The 16,959-nt window shown below is 41.5% G+C and overlaps 1 protein-coding gene across 2 annotated transcripts in view; it reads left to right on the top strand.

The window, feature by feature from the left end:
• Positions 1–16,959, top strand: part of PTPRG (protein tyrosine phosphatase receptor type G) — a 781,718-nt gene that overhangs the window by 665,126 nt on the left and 99,633 nt on the right. The window contains exon 14 of one of the 2 annotated variants that reach the window (XM_084840495.1): positions 3,583–3,669. The exons of the other annotated variant lie outside the window; for it this stretch is intronic. Within the exon in view, the coding sequence (XP_084696621.1) occupies positions 3,583–3,669 (87 nt within the window). The remainder of the gene's footprint in view (positions 1–3,582; positions 3,670–16,959) is intronic. 2 annotated transcript variants of the gene reach the window in all.

Below are 16,959 nucleotides of genomic sequence, written 5' to 3'. Positions count from 1 at the left end.
GGGACTCTGATGTCATCTGCCACCCCCCTCAGAGTTCCCTGTTCCCTCTGAGCTTAGCTGCGATCCTCACTGTAGCTGTGCGGGGAATTAATTTTCCAAGCAGCAATATATTGTTCCATGTTGGAATGCAAAGTATTTGGGATGACTTGGTCTGGAATGGGCAATTAAGAACTATTCACTTTACTAAAGATGTGCTCCTGGTGGAGATGAAAACTCCTAGAACTGGTTTGTTGGTGTGGATCAACACAGCTGCCTGAAATTTTTGGACTGCCTTTGGAGACTGTCACGCTGAGTTCCTGCATTTCCAAATATACCACTACACCACTCTGTGTGTGTGCATGTGTGTGCAATTCAATCCAGCTGGATGTGTGGACATTTCTGTTGGAGGGGGAGATATAATGAAGGAGTTTAGGGAAGGCTAATGGGCAATGTTGGGGCGCTAAGGGAGTGTGCAAGGGGGCTGTTTAAATGAGAAGGGATCTGTCCATGAGGGCTGAGTTGGGAGGGTGAAGTTTCCATAGAATATCATATTTTGAAAACCTAAAATGTTTGTGTTTGAACAGGTGAGTGGGTGAAAAAGATTTTAACACCCCTGCATTTTTTCTCAGACATCCAATTGAAATACCACTGCCTTACTTTCAGCTGCACAGTTTTGGATCCCAATTGAAGGCTGTATATCTTACAAGGTTGTATACCCTTAGAACAGGGCGTGGCTGTGACTGTCACGAAGGGACCCTGCACTTCTGAATTTGCCACTACCCTACTGCTGCTGTGTGCTTGGCATTCTATGCTCTGCAGGAGACAACACAAGTTGTCAGGTTTCCCAATCCCCCCAGGGTACACACTCAGGCAATCTGACACTGGACACCCAAATCAGTGAGATTTCTTTATTGCAGGGAATCCCACAGCAAAAGCTTAATGGTTACACTCTTCAGAAATTGTATAGCCGATGGTCAGTAGCTATAGGCTTTATGTAATTCCAGAACAGTCCAAAGCTAAACACTACTACCGTGACTGAGATCCTCAACATGGTTTCTCCGTTGCCATCTCCACGGTTCTGAACACAAGGGAAGGGACTCTGGATTCCTGGAATGAACCCATCAGGCAATCAGGGGATAACTTCTTGAAAGGCCTAACAACCCACACCCATAAAGAGTCCAACTTTGAATCTTTTGTTGATAACTCTAGGCTACATGGTCAAGGCCCACCAAGATCAAGGGCATATCCACACATGCCAGGAGTTCCAGGCCACTGCTTTCACAATGGCAACTCCACGCTGCATGAGTTTTGGCAGAGGGAACTCCAAAAGTTGTAGATCAAACCCAGCCTGCCATACACTGAGCTGACTACAAACAGAGACACACAATCCACAGCAACGAGAGTTCAAGTCTATGAAAAGCCTCACAGTACTTTTCATGGCAAGTCCTTAACAATCCAGAGTTCCAGTCCATGTGCAGAGTGCCTCCAAAAGCCCAGACAATGATGGATCCAAACAGAGAAGGCTTTGAGCAATGAAGATGAGATGTTCCTAGCAAAGGCTCTTCGCCTTTGCATTAGCTTAAAAGGGAAGGTGTGACTGCAGAACACCCCCTCCAGATCCCTTGACAGACACGGGCCTTTAGCCTTTCAGCAAGGCCCCTCTCTGAACGGCAGCACTGCTCAGCCCTCCAGCAGTGACGCTTCAACCTGGGTGACCCTTCTGCAAATCCCACCCCTCCTCTGTCAGGTTCTCACGGCCAGCTTCCAGCCTCCCTGCCTGCCGAGGCCAGACCAGCAGGTGGACAGGGAGCCGGGTGACTCCCCTGGCTCTGCTCTGAGAACACTGACGGAGATAAGCTCACACAGACTCTGACATTCCAGAGGCTGAACAGGCCCAAGCCCTTCCAGGCGACTTCTAATCAAATCCTGGCTATAACCTACAAGGCCCACTGCAGTACTGAAGCTGGGCCCTGACACAAGCAACCCTTTGGTTTCCAAATAAGGAGAATGGCACAATATACTTTTTTTTTTCCCAGCACACACTAGAAACCTACATGTTTTCTCTGTCCATACATATTTCAACTTCTCAGACAATATGAAAAAATTAGATGGACTAAGATGATCAGAAAGTTATAGCGCCTCAGTCAGTTTGGTTCATTGCTAGTGTACCCTGAAGTTTTTATGCTCCTTCGTTGTTGTGAATTCAAAGACTCCTTTTCTGGTTTCACAGCTGTTCTGAGAGGTTGGTGACATGCTTCCCCCCTTCTTTCTGTGCTTGAATGGACTGCATAGCAAAATGCAGCTGTCTGCTGTGGCTGTCTCATCACACGGTACCTAATATAGCAAGCCCTTCGCAACCTTTTGCTCAGTAACGGCCTACTCTTTTTCAGTATTCGCAGGAGTTTTCAGTTGTTATAGTAACGCGCCCCCTGCTGCTGAATTGGCCCTTAGATGCCTGTTCAGGCTTTTAAGCAGAGCAAGTTGTCTTCATTTAGATCCCCCCTCCCCAAAATCACTGATCAAAGATACTAAATAATACACCAGGGATTAGGGTGTGTGTGTGTGTGTGTGTGTGCGCAAATGTGTGTCTATGCACACACATGCTCTGCCAAAACTTTTATGGTTCTTTAATTATGATTCTGTTAGATTTGTTTAAGAAACATTTTCCACCATTATTCTTACCCATACTTGTTTTGTAACTATTTTTGAATGATGGTACAAGCAGTTTTCATACAATACAAACATATTACACAATAAGATGGGAACACAGTAACAGAGAATAAAGTAATCACTTAAAAATTGCATCAAACAAACTGAATAAAAAAACCTGTATAAGGGTAATCTTGCAAAGCCATTTCTAAAGAAAGAGGGTGTTGTGTTCCTTTGTGAGAACAGCAAGTCTTAGCATATGTTCCCTGCATGAACTTGGATATCCTTTGAGACAAGAGAATTTGCTCACAGGTTCTTCTACATAACTGGTGAAGTATTTGGATGGAGCAGGGCCTTTGCTGTTGTGGCACCAACTCTGTGCAATATCATGTTGTCCTTACAAAGCAATGCAAAACCTCTTTCTTTAGCAGCTGAAATATGCAGGACCTTGTTCTTACTGGGCTTTTTATATATATTTTTTTAAAAACCAGGAGCTTGAATTGTGTGACTAGCCAAAAAGCTTCTGAACCATATTCAGAGGCAATGCTATGTTAGTACGCATTGCATGAATCTCTTTTGTGGGTTACTGGAGTTTGGAGGACAGTTTCCAGATCCCTGTATTCAAATAAGATGAAGATGATCAAAAGCACAGCCATCACCTGGGATTCTAAAAACACTGCAAAGCCTAGGGTCACTCATAGTCATAGCCTGGGAACCTGATTTACTTGAGTGGAGAGATGCCACTAATCATGGTCAACCCCACCCTCTCCTCAGCACTTGTGCACATAGGTAGAAGAAAACCAGGAAAGGATTTGGGAAATAGCATATCCATTAAGATTAATGTTGAATACAAGATTAATTGTTGGATACAAATCTCTGCATTACTTAATTTAGGGGATGTCAGAGGAATTCTATCTATAAGTTTTATATACTTTTTTGTCTCTCTTTGTTTAGAGGGTGTAACAATATAAAGTCCAAGGGCTTATCCCAATATTTCCGTGAAGTCTCTTCTTCTCAGGACAGAGGAAAGAAGGGGAACAGGTGAGGGAGGTTAAGATCAAATGGGTAGAAATTTTACTGACCTTCGCTTTGTTTATGTCTTTTAAATTGATATGTTTGTAGAAAATGCCTTGTTCTAAAATGCTGACGGAAGTATATAGATTTGAAATAATAAGCCATTTTAGTCTCTGTAGCAGTCGTATTTGATGTAGAAGGCTTGGGATGAAGTTGCTCTAGCTCTATGGTTTTAATTAAACTATATTTATTTAACTGTGGCATTAAATTTTAGAAGATTTAAAAGAGTTACGAAGATAATTTTGTTAAATATTTATTGCAACTAAAAAAGAACATTGCACATACATAAAAAAGAACATTCATATATTAGGAGGGTGATCCTATTGAATCATTTCCCCCTCCCAGTTACATTTGTTGTGTTTTTCTGGCCTATAACTGCATCATATACTTGTATAGGCTGTCTGTGAGGAAACCTCCATTTGTATTTATTCTTCCTGTGAATCAGGATGAGTAGTGAATAGGACAAATCAGATTATTTTTGGACAGTATCCATTTTGTATGTGTTCATTCATCAGTCCATTCCATTCTGTTTCCATATTAATCTGGGTTTGTTTGTTTAAAAAAACAAGTAGGAATTTAGTATGCAGTTTATTATAGAATGCTCATTAACTGGAAAGATAGTGGTGTATTTTTTTGGGAGGTGCAAATTAGATGGTTCACTTCCACATATGGACTGAACAAAATCCTCAAGCAGCCTTCCCCAACTTGGTGCTTTCCAGATGTTTTGGACTTCAACATTCATCAGCCCCAGCCAGCATGATCAATCATCAGGAATGCTGGGAGTTGTAGTCTAAAACATCAGGAGGGTACCAGGTTGGAGAAAGCTGTCTGAGACCATAGCTAGTAGTGAATTTCAGTATTTATAACAGTATAGTGGTGGCCTAAAATTATTGTTTAAAAAATAATAGAACTACTAGTGAGATTGTTGTTGTTCAGTCGTTAAGTCATGTCCGACTCTTCGTGACCCCATGGACCATAGCACTCCAGGCCTTCCTGTCCTCCGATCTCTCCCAGAGTGTGCTCAAGTTCATTGTCATTGCATCGGTGATGCTATCTAGCCATCTCATCCTCTGCCATCCCCTTCTCCTTTTGCCGTCAATCTTTCCCAGCATCAGGGTCTTTTCCAGTGAGTTTTCTGTTCACATTAGGTGGCCAAAATATTTGAGCTTCAGCTTCAGTATCTGTCCTTCCAAGGAGCACTCAGGGTTGATTTCCTTTAGGATGGACTGATTTGACCTCCTTGCAGTCCAGGGGACTCGTAATTACGAGTCTTCTCCAACACCACAGTTCGAAAGCATCAATGAGATGCTATCACTTAATGCTTTGGGAGGAACAGGTGGTTAGTAAAATGTCAGCACTGAAAGGGTTAAACCTGGTCTACAGATGAGCCATAAGCTATGCCTTGCAGGGCCACCCAAGACGGACAGGTCATGGCGGAGAGTTCTGACAAAATATGGTCCACTGGAGAAGGAAATGGCAACCCGCTCCAGTATTCTTGCCAAGAAAACCCCATGGAACATATCACAAGGCTAAAAGATATGACGCTGAAAGATGAGCCCCTCAGGTCGGAAGGTGTCCAATATACTACTGGGGAAGAGCAGAGGGTATTTCCAAGTAGTGCCAGAAAGAGTGAAGCAGCTGAGCCAAAGCCGAATGGACACTCAGATGTGGATGTGTCTGGTGGTGAAAAGAAAGTCTGATGCTGTAAAGAACAATATTGTTTAGGAACCTGGAATGTCAGATCAATGACTCAAGGTAAGCTGGAGGTGGTCAAACATGAGATGGCAAGATTGAACATCGACATCTTGGGAATCAGCGAACCAAAATGGACAAGCATGGGCGAATTTAATTCAGGTGACCATTATATCTACTACTGTGAGCAAGAATCCCTTAGAAGAAATGGAGTAGCACTCATAGTCAACAAAAGGGTGGGAAAAGCAGTAGTGGGGTACAATCTCAAAAACGATAGAATGATCTCAGTATGAATCCAAGGCAAACCATTCAACATCACAGTAATTCCAGTCTATGCCCCAACCACTGAGGCCGAAGAAGCTGGGGTTGATCGGTTCTATGAAGACCTACAGCACTTTCTAGAACTAACACCCCCCAAAAAATGTCCTTTTCATCATAGGGGATTGTAATGCTAAAGTAGGAGGTCAAGAAATCACCAGGATAACAGGCAAGCATGGCCTTGGTGTACAAAATGAAGCAGGACAAAGGCTAATAGAGTTTTGCCAAGAGAACATGCTGATCATAGCAAACACTCTTTTCCAACAGCACAAGAGGCGACTGTACACATGGACATCACCAGATGGTCAATATCAAAATCATATTGATTATGTACTTTGCTGCCAAAGATGAAGAAGCTCTATACAGTCAGTAAAAACAAGACCTGGAGCTGACTGTGGCTCAGATCATGAGCTGCTTCTTGCAAAATTTCAGCTTAAACTGAAGAACGTAGGGAAAACCACTAAACCATTCAGGTATGACCTAAATCATATCCCTGATGAATATACAGTGGAGGTGAGGAATAGATTTCAGGGATTAGACCTGATAGACAGAGTGCCTGAGGAACTATGGACGGAGGTTCGTAACATTGTTCAGGAGGCAGCAACTCAATCCATCCCAAAGAAAAAGAAATGCAAGAAAGCAAGGGAGAAAGGGGAAGATATATCCAACTGAATGCAGATATCCAGAAATAAGCAAGGAGAGACCAGAAGGCCTTCTTAAATGAACAATGCAAAGAAATCGAGGAAAACAATAGAATGGGAAAGACTAGAGATCTTTTCAAGAAAATCAGAGATATCACGGGAACATTTTATGCAAAGACGGGCATGATAAAGGACAAAGAAGGCAGGGACCAAACAGAAGCAGATGAGATTAAGAAGAGGTGGCAAGAATACACAGAAGAACTATACAGGAAAGATTTGAATGTCCCTGATAGCCATGATAGTGCGGTCACTGAACTTGAGCCAGACATCCTAGAGCATTACTAACAACAAAGCTAGCGGAGATGACAGTATTCCAGCTGAGCTATTTAAAATCCTAAAAGATGATCCTGTTAAAAGTGCTGCATTCAATATGCCAACAAATTTGGAACACTCAACAGTGGCCACAAGACTGGAAAGGGTCAGTTTACATTCCAATTCCAAAGAAGGGCAATGCCAAAGAGTGTTCAAACTACCGTACAATTGCGTTCATTTCACATGCCAGCAAGGTTATGCTCCAAATCCTACAAGCTCGGCTTCAGCAGTATGTGAACCGAGAACTACTGGAAGTACAGGCTGGGTTTCGAAGAGGCAGAGGAACAAGAGATCAAATCGCCAACATTCGCTGGATCATGGAGAAAGCAAGAGAATTCCAGAAAAACGTCTATTTCTGCTTCATTGACTACGCTAAAGCCTTTGATTGTGTAGATCACAACAAACTGTGGCAAATTCTTAAAGAGATGGGAGTACCAGACCACCTTACCCATCTCTTGAGAAACCTGTACAAGGGTCAAGAAGCAACAGTAAGAACCGGACATGGAACAACCGATTGGTTCAAAATTGGGAAAGGAGTACGACAAGGCTGTATATTGTCACCCTGCTTATTTAACTTATGTGTAGAGAACATCATGAGAAAAGCCAGGCTGGATGAATTTCAGGTCAGAATTAAGATTGCTGGGAGAATTATCAACAACCTCAGATACACAGACGATACCACCCAAATGGCCGAAAGCGAAGAGGATCTAAAGAGCCTCCTGTTGAGGGTGAAAGTGGAGAGTGCAAAAGCTGGTTTGAAACTCAACATTAAAAAAACTAAGATCATGGCATCTGGCCCCATCACTTCCTGGCATATCGAAGGGGAAGAAATGGAAGCAGTGACAGATTTTATTTCCTTGGGCTCCAAGATACCGCAGACGGTGACTGTAGCCATGAAATTAAAAGACGCTTGCTCCTTGGGAGGAAAGCTATGGCAAACCTAGACAGCATAGTAAGAAGCAGAGACATCACCTTGCTGACAAAGGTCCGTATAATCAAAGCTATGGTTTTCCCAATAGTAAGGTATGGCTGTGAGAGTTGGACTATAAGGAAGGCTGAGCGCCGAAGAATGGATGCTTTCGAACTGTGGTGCCGGAGAAGACTCTTACGAGTCCCCTGGACTGCAAGGAGGTCAAATCAGTCAATCCTAGAGGAAATCAACCCTGAGTGCTCCTTGGAAGGACAGATACTGAAGCTGAAGCTCAAATATTTTGGCCACCTAATGCGAAGAGAAAAGTCACTGGAAAAGACCGTGATGCTGGGAAAGATAGAAGGCAAAAGGAGAAGGGGACGGCAGAGGATGAGATGGCTAGATAGCATCACCGATGCAATGAATATGGACTTGACCACACTCCAGGAGGGAGTGCAGGACAGGAAGGCCTGGCGTGCTATGGTCCATGGGATCATGAAGAGTCGGACATGACTGAACGACTGAACAACAACAGATGAGAATGAGATGATATGATGTCAAGGTACAAAGAGTGGATTGTACTACTTCAGACTTCAAGTGGGAAACATTTTAACATTTCCTCTTGTAAAATTCTCCTTGCAAGTAAAGTCTAGCACACAAAGGAAAAGTTATCTAACCAGTCTGCTCCTTCTTGTCCTAGTTTTCTTCTTTCAAGATACTTTGTATGTAGGGGAGCACTCATAAATGTGACTCCACACCTGCAGTTAGAAGCAGCACAGCCAATTCTGTCACCTCATGACACTTCCATCTCATTCCCATCTTATTCTGCTATATGTGTAGAATCATGGAACTGCCTCTTACATGCAGTTTGGCCCACAGAAGGAATGTATAAGAATGTATATCTATACAGTGAACACTAGTGTTAGTGCAAAGGTGGTATACACATTAAATTAATTCATTAATAACAACAGTATCTAACACTGCCCGTGTGCCTCTGCTGATTATATTTCACCAGTGGGACCCAATGCCAGGGCAAATGAAGCTAGTGCTTCCTAGAGCAACCTGGAAATAAGCTGAAACACTTGTTTCTGGAATGGGACAAGTCAGCGGATCTCTCTTCTGTGATGTCTGGTGACCTGTTCCATTCTAGAAACAAGCACTTTGGTTCCTTTCCTGTTGTTTTAGGAAGTGCTAGCTTTCCATTGTGCCGGTGATGGGTCCTGCTGGCCCATGGGCAGCATTGGATGCTGCCAGTTGTTCTGGCTTTGACAAAAATTTAGCATTATGTCAAGACTAGGCCAATATCTTCTTCTACAACTGCGTAAACAACACTGTAAACTAACTGGTTTAAACTATGGTTTGTTGAAACAAGACAGGACCATAAAACATAGTATGATCCTGGCTTGTTTCAATAAATCATAGATTAAACTAACCATAGTTGATCCTTTCTGAATGTAATGATATAATGCAATTAGTTAAAAATAGGAAATGGATGCATTTCATAAAAACAGGAAATAGAGGAGGAAAGGGGATGGGAGAGTGCACAAGCCTGAGACTTATTCACATAATGCTAAACATTGGTTTAATGTTACATGCAGACACTGTCTGGACACAAATCTGTTAAAAGTATGTGCTCCTAAGTGCTGTTGAATTACAGCAATTATAGCTTTTATTAATATTTAGAAGTATTCTGTAATCTAATGTTCCACAGTTAACTATAATATGTAACCCTTTTCCAAATTTGAAGATGTGAAAATCATAGTGTTCAACAAAAGTTCTAAAAGAAATAACTCTGGCTTCCCAATATTATTTATTTCTTTGTTTGTTTGTTTGTTTATTTATTTTTACTTTACTTTTGATGGTGTAATGTGCATCTGCAAACCAAATCTAATTTAACTTTGGTGATATTTAATTTAATATTAAAAAACCCTTTTTGTCAGGAAAACCAATTATATCTCCATTAAAATCAATCTGTATACAAAAGAGCATTAAAATACTTTTTAAAAGTTGAATGAATAATGATTATATAATTCATTTTTCTTAAAAGGTATGAGATACAATTTCCAATTTTGAAGGGAAAACATTGTAATGAGGGGAATTTGCAAATTAAAATTAGCCTAGCTCTTCATCTTTGTCATTAAATAGAGTATTTAATTAGCATTTATAGTATTCATGTTGAATTTAAATACAAACTAGAAAAGGGCTTGATTCACACTATTGTTTACATGCTAAATACTGAAATTGAATATGCTGACAATGTGAATTAATCTTTTTTCTAAGGACACACAGCACATTTTATAAAATAGTGGGTGAAAACCGTTTTTTAAAACTTTTTCCTAATTTGCATACAAATTAGTCTCCATTTAAAGATATATTAATTCTCTTCATTAGGCTGTAGTAAATGTGTTTTGAACTTCTGATAATCAAGTTTGGAAATTATGAACCTATTTTCAATGCGACATTTAGCATCACTGAGTTATCTTATGTATAATGCTTGTCTACAAATTGTGTCAGGAGGGTAAATCCCATCTGCCTTTTAAAGAATTATAATGATTGCAAGCTCTTGTGATTAAGGAGATCACTAGTTCCCCAGAGTCTCCTCAGAAACAATTGGGTACTTCAAAGCCCACTTAATCCAGTGAGTCAAAAATACCAATGTTGGTCTACTGGAAAAGATAACCTAGATCATATCTTAATGCAAACGATGGAGTACTTTAAGGTTTTTTATTTATTTTATTTATTTTTGGATAAATAGAGGTGATTGGAATTCCTTAAATATAACTAGAATGATGAGTAGCTGAGCTTGTTGATAATCATGTCTCTGATAGTGTTTCAGACTCTACGTTGGATCAGGTACATAAGGATGAAAAGTCAAATGTACAGATGAATAGGATTTGGATTCATTTGTTTTTTATTTTATTCACTCAGGTCATACGTTTGTGTTTCTCTAAGTTTCAAATATCATTGCTACCTCAAATAGATGTAAACTAGTTCCTAATCCAGACTAATTAAAAAATGTAAAATCTAAAGCAGGCAATAAATCGAATTGGCCTATAAAACAACATGTTGTGCCATTAATATGCATATAGTTTTAAGAGTTACATAAACATAACTGTACAATTAGAATGAGTTATGAATAATAAATCTTACAGAATGTGCAAGTACAGCACATGCTACTCAAGCAGCTTATGCACAATTACCACATTTCACAATGTTTGGTTCAGCCACAGAGATGACACCTGCCCCTTTTCTTCGTGTCAGCAACAGCAGGACCTACCAGTTCTGAAGATTCCTCTTGTGGTGCCCCAGGCAAGTGGGCTATGTGTCAAGACTCAACCCAAGGTTTGATCTACTCTAGACCCACACCTACTAGGAAGATACGTCTTTCAGGGTGTTCACTCTGTCGGGTTCAGTTGCCAAACAATATAAGCATTTAATCAGGCAGGATCCAACTGCGTCATTCCGTTAGCACAAATGGTGTTGTGCTAGCAGAAACTCAATTCTGAACTGTGCGCAAGACAAGAATCCTACTAAAGCTAGTTTGTGCAAGCATGGTTGTGCAAGCAATTTTGCATAACTCTTGTGCAATGTGTTTTGCATTCCCATTGTGCAACCGATGATACAACTGCCTGCACCTGTTGTGCAATGCGTTGTGCAAGTGGTTGCACAACTGCTCACACAGCTGGTAGTGCAATTGCTTGCACAACTAGTTGCTCAAGCATAATGGGCAACTGCTTGCATAATGGGCATAATAATGGGCAATGGAAAGATTTAGTGGCACTCTGCTAGCGCTATTTAAGTTTGTGGAACATCACTGTTGGATACTGCCTAATGTCCACTATATTTGAATAAAACACACACCATTGGTTATCATTTGATCATGAGTTTGAAAGTGTGTGTGTAGACCATCTGGTCACAGGTGTCTACAACACCTTTAGTTTTATTATAATAAAGAATCATACCCAGCTTGGATTGCTGCATCTTTATGGATTCGAGAAAGGACAGTCACTGTCCTTCCTTCCTTTGATGCAAACTCACAAGTGGCAAATCTTGAAAACCAAAAATGCTGCTGGTAACACTTCGGAGTTCTGTGGGAATTCTTTTGTGGGTGGTGGCGGTGGCTTGTTTTTGTTTTCAAATTGCTGCTAACTAGAGAATTCCTTGCCTAGTGGCACACTGGTGAAAACGTTGGCAATTGTTATATTTTACGCAGAACTATGTAAATTACTGTTAGTTTCCCATCATGTTAGTCTGGCCTTGGTTTCGAGCTGCTGGGGCTCCTTTTTCCTTCACCTTATACTGTATATATCAGCATCATGACACATATTTTTCTCTGATATTCTGGCATCACAGCCTGAATTTTATGCCATACTTCTTGGGTTTGGATGGCATATACTGCCTTACTGGGTACCTTCCACTGAATGGCACCAATTGTTCATCAGTTGTAACATTCTCATATGGCAGGAACCATTGTGGGGGAGTCTCCCATTGTGGGAGAGTCTCAAAAGCAGAATTAGTTAGTATTGCTCAGCAAGAACTCTGCACATAGCAGTGATGGAAAAGGAAAGAAAAAACGTTTTGCTGGATCACAAGGATGGTTATAATGGGAAAAGGTGTTTTTAAAAAATCCGTGTTGTAAAAGTGGTTTGTACATCTGTGGGGTACTGTGGCCCCCTAAAACCATTTGTAGTGATTTCAAGGAAAGTGCGTAATTTGTCTATTATGAAAATAGACAAAATATTGTATTTTCACCTTCTTTTAACAAGAAATGGAAAGAACAGATTCTGATCTAAGCATCAGTAGACATGAAGAGTAACTATATAAATAAAACATTGTTTGTGAGATCACTTTGACCCTTAGCTCCTTATGTGCATAGTTTTTCAGTTGTCTCAGCCATTCCAGTAGGGGTAGAAATGACCCAAAAATGCTGTAAGGATAAAAACGTTTATTTTTAACTAGGTTGAGGAAGGGGTCCCTGAATCACCATATGGCAATTCACACCTCAGCGTAGTTGGGGAATATTTGGAGCATGGAGTTGTAAAAGACTGACACAAAGGACACAATTTGTTAAGCAATCAGAATATATGTAACCTCACCTGTCACCTAAGGGTTAAAAGTGTAATCCACTGTTTTCAAATGGGCTATAGGCCCAGGTAAATGTGTGTAGTATTGCAACCCTAAGTCTCCCCCCCCCCCCGCTTCCCACACACACTCTTAAGAACATAAGAAGAGCCCTGCTGGATCAGACCGAGGGTCCATCGAGTCCAGCATTCTGTTCACACAGTGGTCAACCAGCTGCCCATGGGAAACCCTTAAGCAGGACTTGAGTGCAACCAGCACTCTTCAGATTCTGTACTCAGCCATGGTAAAAAGGTAACACCTTTGATTGTGTGTACAAAGGGGGATGCTCATACATCTATTAAAATCCTATTTTAGGGTATAGTTCTTTCCCATGTTTTGGACAAGCCTCCTTTAAATAAACTGGTTGCAGGACAGAATTGCTTGATAGGTAAATTAGTGAATCAAACCCAATGTTGAGATTTCTTTTCCTAGTATTCTGTATATTGTGTTATCAGCATGTGTTTCCTTTCTGGAACTTGCTTGGTATATTTTCTCCCTTCTTCTAACTAGCAAACACCAGGGCTCAGTGCTAACTGATTAAGTTGTGAAAATAAGCATTAATGAGATGGCTTGTGATCATAGCACATGCATGGAGGAAAAAAAAATAAGAGAAAAGGTGTTCTGTTCCCTTCCCTTTTAAAAGTAACAATTTTGTATCCATTTAAGTGGCTTCAGAGGAGAGCAGCATATAAACTGACAAGGATCACATCATCAGGCTATCCATTCCAGCATTCCAATTAGGTATTTGAGCAGCAGACTGTCAGCAAACTGGTTATCAGCCTTGTGTGATTATAGCACAGTAGGGCCTAATTTGGAGTCAGGGACCTCTCCCCCTCTCCCCCCACCCACCTTGAAGACTATCTAATTTCCATACTCCAGCATGTAATTTCTGTATTACATGAAGGGGGACTGCTTTGTCTCCCCTGCAAATTTTGTATCTTATTTGTGCATTGAAACTGGGGGGTGGGCATTGCAGAGAGAACCTGTTTTGAAACAAGAAGGGGGATGTTAATTAAACACCATATATTCTGCCACACGTCTCTCTGAAATAGAAATGACTCATTTGTTAGTCAACTGAAATTATCTTGCCCTGAACATCTTGTGCTACTGCAACAAGGTTTATCTGTGCATGGGGAAAAAAACACTTACTATGGCCATTTTCTGAGTTACTTTTCTAAAGTGCTGTGTTGTTTTTACAAGACTTTATTTTGACTCTGATGTGGGTGGTGGGGGGGGGGCAATGAGGAAGGAAATTAGATATCCCAATCCACAAACCTGTGTAGCCAGATACTTTAAATTTTTGAAGATCTTCCCCAACCTAGTGCCCTCCAGATGTTTTGGACTCCAGCTCCCATCAGCCCCTGTCAGGATGGCCAATGGTTAGGAATGCTGGATATTGTAGTCCAAAACATGCTGGATGTTGTAGTCCAGATTGGGGGAGACCCATCTAGTATTGTTGTTGTTCAGTTGTTAAGTTGTGACCAACTCTTCCTGACCCTATGGACCATAGCACCCCAGGCCTTCCTGTCCTCCGCTGTCTCCCGGAGTGTGCTCGTTCATATTCATTGCATCGGTGATTCTATCTAGCCATCTCATCCTCTGCCGTCCCCTTCTCCTTTTGCCTTCAATCTTTCCCAGCATCAGGGTCTTTTCCAGGGAGTTTTCTCTTCGCATTAGGTGGCCAAAATATTTCAGCTTCACTTCCTTTCAGTCCAGGGGACTCGTAAGATTCTTCTCCAGCACCACAGTTCGAAAGCATCAATTCTTCGGCGCTCAGCCTTCCTTATAGTCCAGCTCTCACAGCCATACATTACTACTGGGAAAACCATAGCTTTGGTTATACGAACCTTTGTCGGCAAGGTGATGTCTCTGCTTCTAACTATGCTGTCTAGGTTTGCCATAGCTTTCCTCCCAAGGAGCAAGCGTCTTTTAATTTCATGGCTACAATCACTGTCTGCGGTGATCTTGGAGCCCAAGAAAATAAAATCTGTCACTGCTTCCATTTCTTCCCCTTCTATATGCCAGGAAGCGATGGGGCCAGATGCCATGATCTTAGTTTTTTTAATGTTGAGTTCCAAACCAGCTTTTGCACTCTCCTCTTTCACCCTCAACAAGAGGCTCTTTAGATCCTCTTCGCTTTCTGCCATTATGGTGGTATCGTCTGAGTATCTGAGGTTGTTGATAATTCTCCCAGCAATCTTAATTCCAACCTGTGATTCATCCAATCTGGCGTTTCTCATGATGTACTCAGCATATATGTTAAGTAAGCAGGGTGACAATATGCAACCTTGTCGTACTCCTTTCCCAATTTTGAACCAATCGGTTGTTCCATGTCCAGTTCTTACTGTTGCTTCTTGACCCTCGTACAGGTTTCTCAGGAGACAAGTAAGGTGGTCTGGTACTCCCATCTCTTTCAGAATTTGCCACAGTTTGTTGTGATCCACACAATCAAAGGCTTTAGCGTAGTCAATGAAGCAGAAATAGACGTTTTTCTGGAATTCTCTTGCTTTCTCCATGATCCAGCGAATGTTGGCGATTTGATCTCTAGTTCCTCTGCCTCTTCGAAACCCAGCTTGTACTTCCGGTAGTTCTCGGTTTGCATACTGCTGAAACCTAGCTTGTAGGGTTTTGAGCATATAATTCACCTTAAAGCTGAGTTCTTAACTGTTTTGAGAATCTAGTTAAAAGATCTTGGGCAAATGTCAGTAAATGGGTACAATTGTCATGGATATTGTTGGGCCAAATTCTCCAGTTCAGCTGATAGAATAGCAGACTTTATTTGGCATTGTCTTCTTTGCCTTACCAAGATTATATTGCTGTTCAATGGGAATGGAGATATGCTTAACTCACCTGTTAATTATATCTGTTGCATATGTTTTCTAGGAATATTGCCCCTAAAAGATGGCCAAGCTTTGAGCCATTTCCTCTCTGGGTAAAGCAAAATGAAATTAATTGTTGGGAACCAGCCAGAGAGCTTTGGCTATTGGATGGTATAGAAATGAAAAAAAAAAGTGATACAATTAACATCTGTCTGCCCAGTAACTATCTTTGTTCCACTGGCTAGCTAGCCCACTATCTAGATATGCAAGCATTCTGTAATTTTGCTCTGGCTATGGTTGATAAGGTGCAGCTGAAAAACCAACTTCTTTTCCACTTACACAAGTAAATTTGGCCCAATAGCAACTATAATCTGCATCTATTAAATGCCTTTAAGGATAATCTATGTCTATTTCTTAGAACAAGTTTTAAGGACTGTACGGTCTGTGTCTCCGCATCTTCTGGTTCCAAAGCTGCAAACAAAGAATAATTAGTGTTATAAGTTTAATAAACAGCAGAAACCATATGTAGTATTTTTCTCTTTGCACTTCATTTTGTTCTTTCTCACTCTTCCAGTAGGAAAGGATAATATTAAGAAGTATTAAGAGACATTCTAAAATAAAAAATAGAGCAAATCATTTCATTGGTTTTTAGTGTTGGCACTCAGAGATAATTTTATATATAGCAAAAAATAAACAAATAAATCTTACAACCTCAGTATACTGAGGATTAAAAAAAACCCAGGTAACTCAACATACTGTCAGGACCGGCAGGCAAAAGGTGCTATCAAGGCACAGCATGGAAGGTGGGCAGTGGGTCAGATCTTTGTTTCGAATTCTGCAACCTTGCTGAAGCTAAGCAAGGCTGGTTCTGATCAGTGCCTGGATGGGAGGGGAGGGCTGTGACCCCTAACTGTGTACCTTGTGTTCTGTCAAAGAAAGATGGGATATAAATGTAATAAATAACAGAGCATATGGTCCATGAAGTGATATGAGACAAGTCAGGGACAGGACAGGGAGATGGAGACATAGAAAAGTCATGCAGCAACTAGGGATGGACGAAAGTCCCTTACCTGATCCCGAAGCTTGCTTTGCGGTGGGGGGGAGGTGCTCCGTCCCTCCCCCCAAAATTCTGGCCAGGGGGGAGGCGCCCCATCCCTCCCCCCCGAGATTCTGGCTGGGGGGGAGGTGCTCCGTCCCTCCCCCCCAAAATTCTGGCCAGGGGGGAGGCGCCCCGTCCCTCCGGCTGCGAAACCTCCTCTCCTGATGGGACGCAAATGGCGGCGGCCATAGCCGCCGCCGTTTGCGTCCCTGCAGTCAGCCATGATAGGCTACGTAAATGTTTACGTAGCCTATCACGGCTGACTTAAAAAAAAAAAACGCGTAC

The sequence above is a fragment of the Heloderma suspectum genome, chromosome 2 (genome assembly GCF_057233095.1).
Source record: "Heloderma suspectum isolate Gila_16-S chromosome 2, 16-S_ref, whole genome shotgun sequence".
NCBI classification, from domain to species: Eukaryota; Metazoa; Chordata; class Lepidosauria; order Squamata; family Helodermatidae; genus Heloderma; species Heloderma suspectum.
This window is presented reverse-complemented; position numbering and strand designations above follow the sequence as displayed.